The sequence below is a fragment of the Lissotriton helveticus genome, chromosome 6 (genome assembly GCF_964261635.1).
Source record: "Lissotriton helveticus chromosome 6, aLisHel1.1, whole genome shotgun sequence".
In the NCBI taxonomy this organism is placed as follows: Eukaryota; Metazoa; Chordata; class Amphibia; order Caudata; family Salamandridae; genus Lissotriton; species Lissotriton helveticus.
This window is the reverse complement of record NC_136067.1, coordinates 1788195046-1788208998: the sequence shown is the minus strand read 5'-3', so window position 1 is coordinate 1788208998 and position 13953 is coordinate 1788195046. Positions and strand designations below refer to the sequence as shown.

The 13953-nt window shown below is 44.2% G+C and overlaps 1 protein-coding gene across 1 annotated transcript in view; it reads left to right on the top strand.

Moving 5' to 3' along the window:
• Positions 1–13451, top strand: part of PPM1B (protein phosphatase, Mg2+/Mn2+ dependent 1B) — a 187626-nt gene extending 174175 nt beyond the window's left edge. Inside the window, exon 6 of the mRNA XM_078649681.1 lies at positions 11634–13451. Within this exon, the coding sequence (XP_078505807.1) occupies positions 11634–11663 (30 nt within the window). The 3' untranslated portion in view covers positions 11664–13451. The remainder of the gene's footprint in view (positions 1–11633) is intronic.
• The last annotated feature ends 502 nt before the right edge of the window (positions 13452–13953 follow it).

The window sequence follows — 13953 nt, the reverse complement described above, 5'->3', positions numbered from 1 at the left end:
AAACCCTAAAACTACCCATGCCATCTCAAAACTCATACCCTCCCTAAAAATACCCTTCCCACCCAAAAACTCATACTCGCCCTAAACTCTAAATTTGCCCTCTCCACCCAAAGCCCCAAACCCACCCTAAAACTTTCTACATCCCAAAAACCCATAAACTCTTACCCACCTGAAAAAAAACCTTTCCATTATATATGTAACTTTTAAAACTTAAAAGCTATAAAACTTACCTTTAAAACTTTTACTACAAATAAGACTTTACCAAATATGCCTTTACAACGACATTTGTTGTAATGGCATGTGTAGTAGTAAAGGCATATTTGTTGTAAAATCCTGCGTGGTAAAAACTTTCATGGTAATAACCCCTCAATGTAAATGCATGTGGGTTTCCGGCTGCGTGGTAAAGTATAAGTTGTCATTGTGGCAGCAAGTGTCTGCAAGGACAACTTCAAAAAACATGGCTGCTTGGTCCGCAAGATGTTGCCAGGATACCAACATGTTTGCTCATGTCTCATACAGGTGAATTCGGAATGTTAAGTCCTTGGTACTGGTGAGGTCCAAATTTTTTCTTAAAGTCCTTCAATCCTGTCCTTTGCAGTGGCTGGGTACCATGAGGTGCTCCTGCTAAGAGACCCCTTTAGTAAAATGTTTTTTTTTTTTTTTTTACAGACTGTTCTAGATTAAACTCTTCAGTGTGAAAAATTGTCTCTGCAATAAACGCTAGTGTTGTAAAACCACCGAGAGATGTTTCAGCCATCTATCCTGACCTTTCATACTACTTTAATATCATGCAGCCAGATTACACCCCAACCAACTCTGGCGTGAAGCAGTGCTCGTACTTTATTCTTTAAGTGTTTTTAGGCTCTTGTCTGAAAGGTTTTTGTTTGTTTGCTTGTAAGAAGCTCTGCATTTTCAAATTTAGTCTTGACATTCCTTTCCGTAAGTATGTTTGTTTTCGTCTGCCAAAGAACATTTTTAAATATGGACATTGTAATTCTTCTCATCATTATCTCAGGTCTCCATGTTGTAAGATTTGCACGTTTCCTTGGTCTGTTTCGACTTGTGGGTTTGGGTGATTAGCTAGCTTTAATTCTGATTGGAACAGTTCTCTTTCATGTTGAACTAGGGACTTCGGGTGGGCTGTCTTTCAACATTTTATTTTGTGGCAGTTAGTGTGTTCGGGGCTGTCTCTTAGCATTTTGAATTGTGCTAGCTAGGTAAGCATCACCCTGTCCATTGTGACCTATCCAGGACAAAATCTTTAACCTCCTCCTAACTTTCTCCCTTACATTGAATCTCTTTGTTTAGTGATGGCCCAGAGCTTGCATTACCCGGTTGCCGCCATAAGATCTCCACTGTTATTTTTTTGTTATTCTCCATCTCTTCTCTACACTGCCTTAGAAACCTAGGCTTCTTTGGAAGGCTCTTTAAGGAAATTTTCAGACAGTTCTAGATTGATGGCTGATCTAGAAATTTACTTTGGTCTGATTGGGTTTCTGTGCTCCCAAAGGTTGCTTTAGAACACATAGCTCCTTTTCTATTTCAATCAGCTCTCTTTAAGCAGCCATGTCTTCCTCGAAATATTTATCTTGGATATACCGTAGAGGACATTATTCGCCATTAAGGGGAGTTTAATACCGTACTCTTAAATGAGATTCTTCACAAGCCTATCCTGGGATGATACTCAGGCCATCCTGTCACAAGACCAGTATCCCTTTAGACAGTCTTTTGTATGTTCTTCGCCTCTTTAATGCTAGAAACTCTAATGGTATCTTGAAAGGTCTTTGTGAAATTTGGACCGTCTTAGCTGTTCTAATGAACATTCTCAGGTGCGTTTAGGTCTGGCCTATGCAGCGCTTTCCCTTTTTCTTCGAGACCTGCTGTATTCAGGATATGGGATTAAGGTCCGGCCATGTACCGCCCATCTTTACAATTGGCTCCTCTTCCTGGCCTTTGTAAATGATTGCTATTGATTTATCAATAGGCTTAGTAGCCCATCCTTAGTACCTCCCATAAGGGCAGGCCTTCCTACATGTGTTGTGATGTCTTACAGAAACGGGCAGGACATGATGTGCGAGGGCAGAGAGCCTCTTTTATATCCAATCCAGCTGACAGCACTGCCTCTTAAAGCAGTGCTTTAGCGTGGTGTCCCTCCCCGATTTTAAATCCGGTTTCTTTTCAGCGCGCCATGCACACTTTCAGTTTCACAATTTGGACGCCTACACAACTCACTGGACTTTGCCCCTGTGTATTGTAACAGCCGGGAAGCCCACTGAACATCAAGAGCGGCCATGTTGGAGAGGAGAAATTTGTACAGAAGTAGGAATACCTAAGAAGGGAGCCTCATGAATATTCCACCAAGAAACTTTTTTTGCTCCCAAAAACCATATTTGGATGTATTTTATTTTTTACTATTTCACTTGTAACAGTTAAATTAAGCGGAAGTAAAAACAACAACAAAAACGTGGGCACCAAGCGACTTGGACCCTTCTTGGGTACCCTAAAAGCTCACTTATAATGTGGCTGCTACCTTTACTCTTATCCTAGGGGTGACTGTTTACACTGCGTAAAACACCAGAAAAAAAATCACGGTTAAAACATTTATTGCCTAAATATCTCTCTGCATGATAACACTGACAAAGCGCCACATTGTTTCAAAATGCCACCACGTCCACACAGCTGGGTTGCAGAGGCTACTGTTGCCACGGTGTGGAGCCGTCTAGTGTTCGGTGGCTTCCCATTGGAAGACGTTGATATAGACAATGAAAAAGGACACATTGTTTGGGTAGTGTGAGGGCAACAATGGCAGCACCCAGCAGGGTGGAGGAAAAGCAGAGCGGCGTGGTGCTAGAGGAGTTCATGCACTTTGTACTTGTAGTCCTTGCTTACGAGAAGCAAGGCTGGCCGTAAAAGAGCCGCAGTTACTGCCAGCCTTGCTTCTCGCAACCAACTACTAGAAGTACAAAGTGCATGTTTAGACACCACTTGCCGGTTTTCAAAACGTAAATAAAAGGCATTGTGATTTACAATGTCAGTAGCTCAAACTCTCGGAAATGCAAGACCTATTGCATTGCAAATCTTGTACTGCACTTGGGGAAACTGGAACCGTGGCCTGGAATTAGGCGTTTGAGCATGTTGGAAGGGAGGTCAAAATATCAGCAATGTAGTGGTTTAACCTACAGGGCATAAAGGGTAGAGGAATGTGCCTTTAGTGGAAGAGTAGTTGGATTTGCCCGTTGGTTTGTGACACCTGTGGTGAATTGCGTGCCATCCGTAGGCAGACCTCATATAACCATACTAATGCATTTCTCAAGCCATGGCGGACAGTTTTGTATTTTGATGTATCGAGTGGCACAGCACTGAGGCAGTTATTAGGCGATCATCATTTTCTTGGACATGTGATGCGTCCCTTTGAACATTCCTCATACTCTGCTCTGAGTTGACCATTGCTACCTCCTTTTAGTTGACCCTTGCTCCATTTACAGTGGATCAGTTTTAGGGCAATGCCTAGCAATGTCAGCAGTAACAATCACTAAGCGATGTGGGGTGGAGAGACCACCAGCTCTCCTTGCTTCTGTGCAGTGACTTATTGCCTCAGCGGCTCCTGGTGTTCCATCTTTACCTCCAGCTTTTATGAGTGTCTAGTGTTGCAGAGAATGAGGCGTTCTGTCCTCTCCTCCTGTTGTGCCAGAAAGGTCTTTGGGCTCCTCCATGCTCACCTCGCCAGAAACCAGAACAATTAATTGAATTGCTTTGGGGTTTTTCACTTGGCATAGAAATTCTGCTATAGTTTTTAATTTTGGTTTCTGTACATATGTTTTGTATTGGGTTTTATATTTTTATTCAGGAAGGGTGATTCTGGTTTACTTGTATATCATTGTGAGGATATGGCTCTGCCTCATGAAAACGTTCTCTTGCTACTAGAAAATGTTCCATCGTGTTGGCAAGGTGTGGATTTAGAATTGTAAATGTACTGGTATTTCCATCTGAAAGAAACAGTTAGTTATAGATTCCTTATCTTAGAATTACCCCCAGGCGTCAGACTGGATCCGGGAAGTTTTTCGTCCGAAGTACCACTGCGTGTCGAAAGGTGGCATCAGAAGACTCCGTGTTCTGCATCGTGGTCGCCGGGATGACCTTGCAGTAGCTACATAGACGTCGCCCTCGCGCGCTGACGTTGGTTATTTCTTTTTCCGCACCAGCAAGCGCAGATCCGGAGAGAGCTGTACCTCCAGTCACATTTTGACTGAATTTTTCTCGACTTCGTTTTTTGAGTCCATCGACTCCTGGTGCACGAGGGATGCCCGGCTTAATGGACTGCGGCTCCTGTAACTGACTGATGTTAACGGATCCGCACCGCTTGTGCCTCTACTGCCTGGATTGAGACCATGACCCCAAGTCATGCTCCGACTGCCAAACCATGGCCCCGAAGTCTTTGCGGGAGCGATTCCGAAAGCTACTCGAGGCAGGGCAGTCGGCTCCGCGACGGTCGAGGTACCCATCACGGAGCCATCATCACTCCTCTTCCAAGTAGTCACACTCAGAGTCAGGAAAGTCTAAGCATAAGAAGAAGCCGACGCGACTAAGGGTGCAGGTCGTGCCCCTCCCGCGGCTCTGCGTGCGGACCCTACAGGGTCGACTTCGGCCTTCCCTGGAGTTCCCTGCCCAGCTTAGTCAGTTCTACGAAGCGATGCATGCCATCTTTGGGCAGCCTGACTCTGCCAGCGCGCCTTCGGGCCCCGTGGACTTGGCGGGGGGCCCTAGGCATTCAATGCAGGCGGCTTCGGCCTCGGCACCACAGGGCTCCCTTGGATCCAGGCCTGGATCTGAATCCGCGCCGGTTGATTTCGTAACACCTCCACGGGCGCAGATTCCACCAGCACCACGTCCGCAGCCGACGCCGGCAGGACCCCCAGCCGGCATCGACCCTGGTTTCTGCCCCGATGTGGACACAGAGCCAGACTGGCGTCCACCGATGCTGGATCTGGCATGGATGGGTACTTTTGTGCTTGTGTTACACCCTGGCTCTCTTCAGCCAGATTGGCAGCCAGAGGAGGGTGATGAAGACTGGGAGGGGTCTGGAGACCCTTTGACTGACCAATCATATTATGACCTGGACTGGAGAGAGGAACTGGGAAATGCCAGTGGTCTGTATACCCCCCTCCCCTCCCCCCCCCCCAGACCATGGCATGTTGCCTCCTCCTCACATGGCTACGGAGGGAGCGTCCTACGCAGTGGTGTTGCATAGGGCGGCTGAAGCTCTCCACCTCGAGCTACCTATGGTGGCAGTCATGACTAACCTCCTGACTGTGGTGCTTCAGCTGGCAGCGAACTCTTTGGAGCCCCTGCTGCTGTTCAGTGAAGCCCTAACCAACATCCTTTTGTGCACAACACAGGTGCTCCTGTGGATAGGATGATTGCCTGACTCCCCCACAGGCCCCGGGTGACCCCACTTTCCTCTCCCAACACCCCACCCCTGAGAGCTTGGTGGTCCAAGCCTCGAACTCAAAGGCGCATTCCATAACGCTCCACCTGATAGGAAATCCAAAAAGCTGTACTAACTCTGAAGAAGTTTTCTTCCGCCAGCTTGAGACAAGCATATGAATTTCTGGTGATTGGCTCTTCATGCAAAACTTTATCTTACAGAGCACTTTGATAAATCACTACAGTGCAAGTTCAAGCCCCCTCTCAGTTCAGTCATCTTAGTTGGATTTCTCGTAAGGTGGATCCATACTTTATCTGGTGGTATGCCTATTTTACCTAGCTGAGAGGACAAGGACCCTTCATTGGTGCTACCATCCCTTACTTTTGTCCCCATTTGTAAGTAGGTTCTCCTTTGTGGCAAGAGTTTGTGGCTCCTGATTCGGTTCTAGCTGCAGATATTGGGCTCCCCATAGACTCCTTTGGTGTTCCCAGAGTTTGGAGAGACCACATTGACTGGTCTGCCCACATGGTAGGCTTGGCAGGTGGGGTGAGGTACCTCACTGCCACCTCAACACTTTATTGCGCAGCTTGCTCAACCACTGACTGGTGGCAACGTCATTTATTTTTTTGGGGTTTTTTTTAGGTGCTGCAGCTGCTTCTAAGGGCACTGCCCACCTACCTTTCATTTTAAATTAGCTGAAGGTATATGGGAAAATTGAAGTTTTAGTGAATGGATTGGTTTCAAGCATTATATGCATAGATTTTGCAATAAGTGTTGGAATATACACACAAGACAAAATATTTATGACGGAGGTTGGCTTCTTCCCCCTGGGAATTGAGCGGCAGGGCAGTCCCCCATTTCCTCTCCTGCTTTCGTGGTCTCCAAAACTTTTCTGAGGGAAAATAAAACATCTCATCGTAGCAGGTTCCTTATCTACTAGCCAACCCAGTATGTTCAATGCTGGAATTTGACTGCAAAGTATTCACTGACTGCTTGTAGTGTACTACAATGCAGACTAGCTTATATGCTGCTGCTCCGCTCCAGGTCGAGGAAGGTCTCTCTGACATTAAGTAGACTTGTTTGTACCTTGCTGAGGAGGTTCTGGAATATAGAGCGTAGGGCTGCCCCTTTTGTCTTGGTTGAGAACTAGTCTGAAGGCCTTGCTAAAGCTCTGCTGGCCTGCCACTTTGGATAAACTTGGTTGCATGGAAGCTTCAGACAGTCCAGATTCCCAAATAATGTTTCTTAAAAGCCATCTCCTTTTTCACACACCAGAAACCAAAAGACAGCTGCTTCAAGAAATCAATATTGAGTGCAGTTGAGAGGAGAAGTGGTTCTGCCTCACAAGCTGACTCCCTGCCTACTCCACCTCCTTGTGCTCGAGGCCCAGAGCCTGGTTAGCTCTAATGGGATTGATAAGGTCCTGAGTAGTCCCATTGTGAATGCTTTTGTCCCATGGACTCTCGAATTTCTCATGTGGGATTAAACTGCCCTCTACACCTTCTCCTTTTTGTTGTTCTTCTGAGTTGCTGACTGAGCCGCTAGGACCCCAAGCTACAAAATTGAACCTCTTTCACTAACCCAAAAGCTGATAGGGAAGCTATTGTTCTCGAATGTTTTAATATACTTTTCCGAACCAAACGCACATTTCCTTTCATATTGACAGTTACATTGTTTGCCATAGTTTTCTATGTTTCTCTGTTTCTGGTTTTGTGTTGACAATCTTGGGGATCTTGAAGTATAAATGTTACCAACCCACATACCAAGTAAACCAGTCACCATTTCCATAGTCGGATAGAGCTAGTTTCTAAGCTTTCTATGAACCACTCAGCTCTTTTGTAGTAACTGTAATATGCAGCGTTTGTGCTTTTTTTCGGGCGTTTAAGCTAACACAAATGGTGTATAGTGCTTATAAGCAGGTGCACTATTCCTACACCGCAGGCTTGCTGAATTGGCTGTCCTACTGTCCACATATATGGATTATACTTGAAGGAGCGTTTATTGCTCTGCGTGCTTTATCAATCTTGTGGGACGATGTAGTAATCTTGCAAATAAGTATTTTCGCCTGTCTTCTGGAGTGTAGGTGGTTCTGAATTCTTCGAATCACGGCTATCAGTGATTTCCAATGCTTCACAGGGACGCAATGACATTTATGAAGAGGCCAGAATTTACATTGGTATACCAAGGGGGGCATCTAGTATTTTAGGTAGTGAGTCCAGATATTATTCCATTCTTTTTTGTTCTGAGGGCTACCAGTTAAAAAGGCCTAAAGATCACCTGTATTTTCTGGGAAGGACCAATTTCATACACCCACCTGACCACCCAAAAAAACATTTTTCCCTGATTTTTTTGTGCTTTTACTTTTTAGGTCTCGCGCCTAGCGTTGCGGTGCGCAGCATTGCTCGTGCAGCGCGAGACATTTAGTAGGTATAAATGGGGTTTCAGATGACGACCTAGGAATGGCACACGCACTAGCGTGTACTTTTTCTTTAGGAGCACGCTATTGGGCTTTGCGTGCGTGTTTTTCAGTAAGATGGCACGCAATAGGCCAAAGGCGGGCGAATTGCAAACCATCTGCCGCCTCTTTTAGGCAAATCTTGTTTTCCTGCAGGAGATGTCAGACGTAGGCTCTATGTCGCATAATTTTACTACAGGGTTCCTATTTCCATAAAATTGCTGAGACCCTCATGCGACGTAAAGCCCCTCTGGCCCGACCCGTTCTCCCTCCCTCCACCCACCTCCCCCGCCGCCCCCACTCCAGCCACCTCGACTAGTCAGTCCTGTGCTATCCAGTACCGCCAGGGCCTTTTAGATCCCTATGAGGAGCAAACCCTCCTGCCCAGGGTCCCTTCCACAGCAACCCCCCCATCCCCGCCTCGACCCACTGATAGCCCCTTGCACGGGGCCTCCTTCGAGGCAGCCGTGGGTGTCGAGTGTGCTGTGCTGCACCTTTAGAACTCGAGTCGACTATTCAACCTGAGGACATTGTGCCTCAAAATGCACCCCCTTTCAGCAGCCTTTCTTGCTAAGCAGGCACCCTGACCCCAAGAGCCCCTCCACGCCCCGTGCAAGGTGTGCACACCCCCACCCACCCCTCCTGATGGGACACCTTGGCAGCCATGTTGGACCTGTGCATGTGCGCAAGGCGGCAGCTGCCTCAAGCCCCGAGGAGCCAATTGTAAATATTGTTGTGAGGTAAATAGAGCCAACTGTCAGCAGCCTGGCCCACCCATGGGTACTGTGCCCACAGCAGGAACTCTCCGCACCCTACCCAAATCACAGTACTGGGGAGACTGGTACAGGCGCCAGACTCTGGAGAGGCTGGCGGACCCACGCGCCCCTCCCCCTTACCTTTGTGCTGGGTGGGAGCAGGTATGGTCCTACTGCAGGGAACCCCTTTGACTCACCCCTGAAGAGGAAGGTGCCGCTACTATATTTACAGCAGGGGCCCCACTCATCCTCCTCAGTCACAGATGGGGCCCACAGCAGGGAACTCCTCTAACCTACCCCTGCAGAAAAGGGGCAGGGTCTGTGCCCACCGCGGAAAACTGCCCTCACCCACGTCTGCACATGAAGGTACAGGTACGCTGCCCAGTGCATAGAGGTCCTTTTGCTGGTCTCTAAAAGGAGTTGCACATATAAAGGACAGGAACAAACCTGGGCCTGCAAGAAGGCCTTACTCATCCTGGAACCGCTCCACCCAGCACGGGCCCTAAAGAGCAAACATTCGAGGATTGCTCGTCTTGGTCGCATTTGTCACTAGAATCGCAAATATACACGTAGCCTGGTACCATTGTTCCTGGATTAAAGCATCCACAGCAGGGATCTGAGTTTGGCATCTGTGTTGCTGGTTTGTATCCTGGCGGGCCACTTGGCCTTTCATCTTTCTGAGGATGATGCGTAGAGTATATCAGTATATCAAACTGTCAATGGCTCCAAGAGACACTAGATAATCCACATTGCCAGCAATCACATTTGGTTAACACTTGCATGTTTAGTCGTGCCACAACACCGATCTATTATTGCATGGTAGGGGCATATCCCGAAAAAAGAACACGTGTATTCCCACGCGTGTACAGGGGTTTGACTTTTGGCCCTGGCAGGAGGTGGCCGACTGCGCCCCCTACAGGCTGAGAGTCAGACCAACTTCTTACACTGTGTCTGGGCTGAAGGAGTGACGCCAGCTCCGAGCGAGGGCAGCACCAGTAAGCTGAGGCTGGGGCCACACTGCTGTTAATGCTGACTCTTGAAAAACCTGACTCCAGGTTTTGTGTGTGAGGTCCACACTGGAGTGTTGCACACTCCCGCCATTGCGATGCAGAGTCCTGAGCATAGGTGTCGCCGTCAATGGTTCCAAAGCAGTCTTCAAATGCAGGGTTCCATGGGGTTGCATCTAAGTGGAAGGACTGTACATTGCATCCTTTTTGTGGCTGTACAGATTCACTGCTAACATCCGCATAACCATGAAATATATCCCATTGGCTCAATAAATAGTTGCAGAACCATATCTAAAATGAATGCTCAGTAATATCAATTTACACAGATATTCATTGTCCAATAAATGTATAACAGCTATGTGTCACTAGATTAAACCGAAACACTGTAGTGCATGTAGGTTTCAACGAAAGCATATCACAGAAAGCAAATTCAGTCCGAGTCGCTGTACTTCCTTGATAGCCAGTGGAAGGAAAAGGATAGCAATGGTCTCGCATTACTGAAAGTTTGAGCTATTTGAATAAACAGCTCTTCATGGCAGCCATTAAATAGGTTTATTTAGTTTGCGAATTATCTGAACTTCTAGAAATGCATAGTTAAAGCAGTTAGCTTTGCCATAAGAGGTTAGATGATAATCCCACTACCGAATTGCCTTCTGATCCTCTATCAAGCCATTAGTGATTGGGTTCTCCGTGGTTTCTTGCTCTTGTCCACTACGGTCGTCTCCAGCAGCCAATACCTATTAGTGGCTATTTACGTGCAGTGAGGTTGTCCTGTGCTTTTATCATCCGGGAAGCACTAGTAAATCAGGATCTGTTTTTTCACGTTGGTTTACTCTTCATGCCCACATTGTTTCTTCACGGTTTATGTAGAATTTCACAGGTTCTTATACTTGGGACTATCAGTGTGTTGCTCGTGAAATTTCGAGAGTCCGGACATAAACACTGGATACTTCACAGTAGAAAAGCCTAGGAATTCTCAATGCCTACTTGAAGCATGTAGGCTGAACAGTATTCTCCGGTGTTACCTGTGCCCAAAACCTGGCAAGCATCTTTGAGATACTGTCTGCATGCATTTGGCTTTAGGAATGCCTCCACGTTATTTTCTTTTACAGCCACAGCCGAGGTTCCTACTGCTGTTTAAATTCTGGCTATTTCAGATGGTAATCTTATTTTTTGTAGAGGTCATAATAAAACTACATATTCAAGCAAGCATTTGCTCCAGAAATTGACTGGTATTTGGATTAGTAATTTAACCCAGTAAGTAGGAAGTGACTGTCATAATTTAGGAATTTAATAAACATCGACTGCATACATTACAAAGCCACACAAGATATTTTTACAGGTAAGTATCCTGCCTACCTTATTGAATTAGTTGCAGGTACATAAACAATGTTGCCAGACTAGAAAGAGAACAGACTGAATGTTGATATATCCTATCTATCTATCTCAAAATAGAAATTAACAGTACTCACAAGTTATGTTGTGGAGGGTCGCCTCATTAATTTGAAAAAATTAACTCAAAAGGGAAGGAGGAAAGAGTGAGCCGCATATGCAGAATTGTAAAATAAACTGCGAATGGCAAACCTTTTCAATAGTAGAGTATCTCTAGAGCCAAGAGTATGTGGGTGACTGCTTGTAAAAATGTGTAAGCAGTTACCGAAATACTCTGGAGACAAGCAGCAAATTAATTCAGAAAGACGTTACCAGACACTGGACCACATGTATGGAGTAGAAATGGTAAAAGTGATACTGGCTTTGTGTGGTTAAGGCAGGGATACGGGTAGATTGGGTCAGCCTTGTATCATCTCTCTTCCTCATTCTGGTTCGATGTTCTATAACAATGAATTAGTACTGTTTGTTAAGCTACACTAATTCTATACTGCTAAAGTGTTGTGTATTTTTACAGTGACGTTCTATTTTTACACTTGAGTTTTGTTTGAGTTTGTTTTGCTATAGCGACATTTTAAATATCTTTTTCTTTTTCTTTTTAGGGTGGTGGAGATCTAGAAGATCCGTGGTAGCCTTACAAAATCTACTAAGATGTTTTTGATTCTGACAAATGGGGAGGGGTAAAAACTTTAATCACAGTTTTCTTAAATACAAGGGAAACATTCTGGTGGATCTGCAACATTATAATGTAATGAGCAGAACAAAATGATTAGAATTTTCCTTCCTTTGTTCATTTTTGTGTTTCCTGATAATGCCACTCTTAGCATTGCCTTTACTGCAGTATTTTTTTCCAGCCTCGGTCTTTAGGGTTACATCTGTATCGACCTTCAGTCTTTGAAAACCACAGGAAGTTATACTTGGACAGATGGCAAAAAGTGTACCTGAGATGCATGGAATTGTACAGTAGTTGTACTCTTAAGATGCATCATAGTTTTTAACCAAACCTGCAACATAAGCATGTGAAAGGACAGAACAGATGATTGTATGAGACATTGTGTATTTCACTGTACTGAGTTGGGAGGTTTTGGCAGCTACATGGCTTGGAGGCCATTTAAATCGGGCAATATGCTGTAGGATGTGCATTCTTTTCCCTTTCCCTTTTACAGTAGCACCTGTCTCATCAGACTGATTTTCCTCTATGGTGTCTAAATTGTGATATGTTGCCTACTGCTTTGCTTGATGATAACTGCATATGGCAATAACATGAAGATTTAAGGCATATACAACCATATAAATTTTACGCATGATGTACAAGTCCTTCAAACCCCTGCTAGACAGAATCTTTTCATACTGAAACGATTAATTTATGGTTACTTGTAATTTGCTTTTGACATCTCACTACTGCAGTTTTTTTTTTAAACAAAAAGCTAAAACTTGCCTTTATTATAATGTAAATTGTGATTTTGTTCTAAATGTGGTTTTGTATAGTTTCCTCTTGATTTTTCAGCCCAAGACTGACTGGTCTTGTGTGATATGGGTATCATTTTTAATTGTATGCATTATTTCAGAGCTTAAATTATCACATTGAGATTACTATAAATACAGTTAAAATGATCTATTTTAAATCTTAGAAAATACTACAGAGATATTTTCATGGGTTCAGTAACCTTTCATTTTATAAGCAATGGGCATGGTACAGAGTGGCCGTCACGTATGGTACTTGAAGATTCTGAGTTTAATTCTATTTTTGCAATAACCTTTTTTTTAATTATTCTTTTCGAGTTGTGCATGTATTGAGCCCCGTTACTGCTGACAATGGAGAAGAGTAAAGTATTTATCTAAAAGAAGCTATTTGGGAGGGGTAGCAATGAATGTATCCATCTGTACATGATTTACATGATGTGGATGCCTTGTAATCATTTTCCAATTTGTTTATACTGTTTTCAGTGAGGATGTTATTGCCCTTGTGTGTAGATTATGATGAGTCATCAGCTGGTTTTGTGTGAAATTAAATTCATTATAATCCTCTTTAACTTTATCTTCCTGCTGAGTTTGTAAAACTATTTTTTTTTAACAAACTGGTACGCAAACCAGCTTTCCCAATCATTTTTCATTGTGTATTTGATTTCTTTTTCTGTCAAACGAAGATTGCCACAATATATTTTATTTATTCATTAGATTTTAGCCTTGTAAGTTAAAGTGTTCTAAATGATAATGTTAACAGGTATTTGTCCCGTTACTGGGTTTTTGGGTTGTTTAAAGATTGGGAATGAAGAATGCAAAATGGTTTGTTCAGACTGTCTGCTCTTGTCCAACCCTGTACTGATAGAACCTTCTCGGTATGATATTGTGATGTTTCATACAATACAGTGAACATAACCAACTTGTTATCTTCAATAAAGGATTGCTAAAACATTGTAGATGCTCATATCCTCTATAAACTTGTTTTTGAGATTGTCTATGTATTGTATTCATTAATTTCAAAAGATATTTAAACTCCTGAAATGGTCAACCTGTAAATAGATGACCTTGAATCATTTTAGATCTGAAATTGCTCTATTACTGGCAGACATTAGTACCTATACTTTCATTTTCAACACTGCCCACCGCCTTCCATCACTCCAAGCATCGCTTTAATTGTCACTGAGATACAGATCTGCAAACATTAGAGAAAAAAAATTAAGCTGCCTTCAGTTCCAGCAATCCCAGGATAATGTCATTTGTACAAGGACAGTCCATTTCATTGAACATTTGAGGCAGTTTTACAGAAATCACAATGTACTATCTTAAAGCCTTTGGACAAATCAGTGCAGCATTCTCCAGTTGTGCCTTCCCACTTTGTAATCATTGCTTTGGCCCCTGCAGTGCATGTTGTGCACAATTGGTTTGTTTCTTTAGATATCTGGTTGACATGCAAATAGT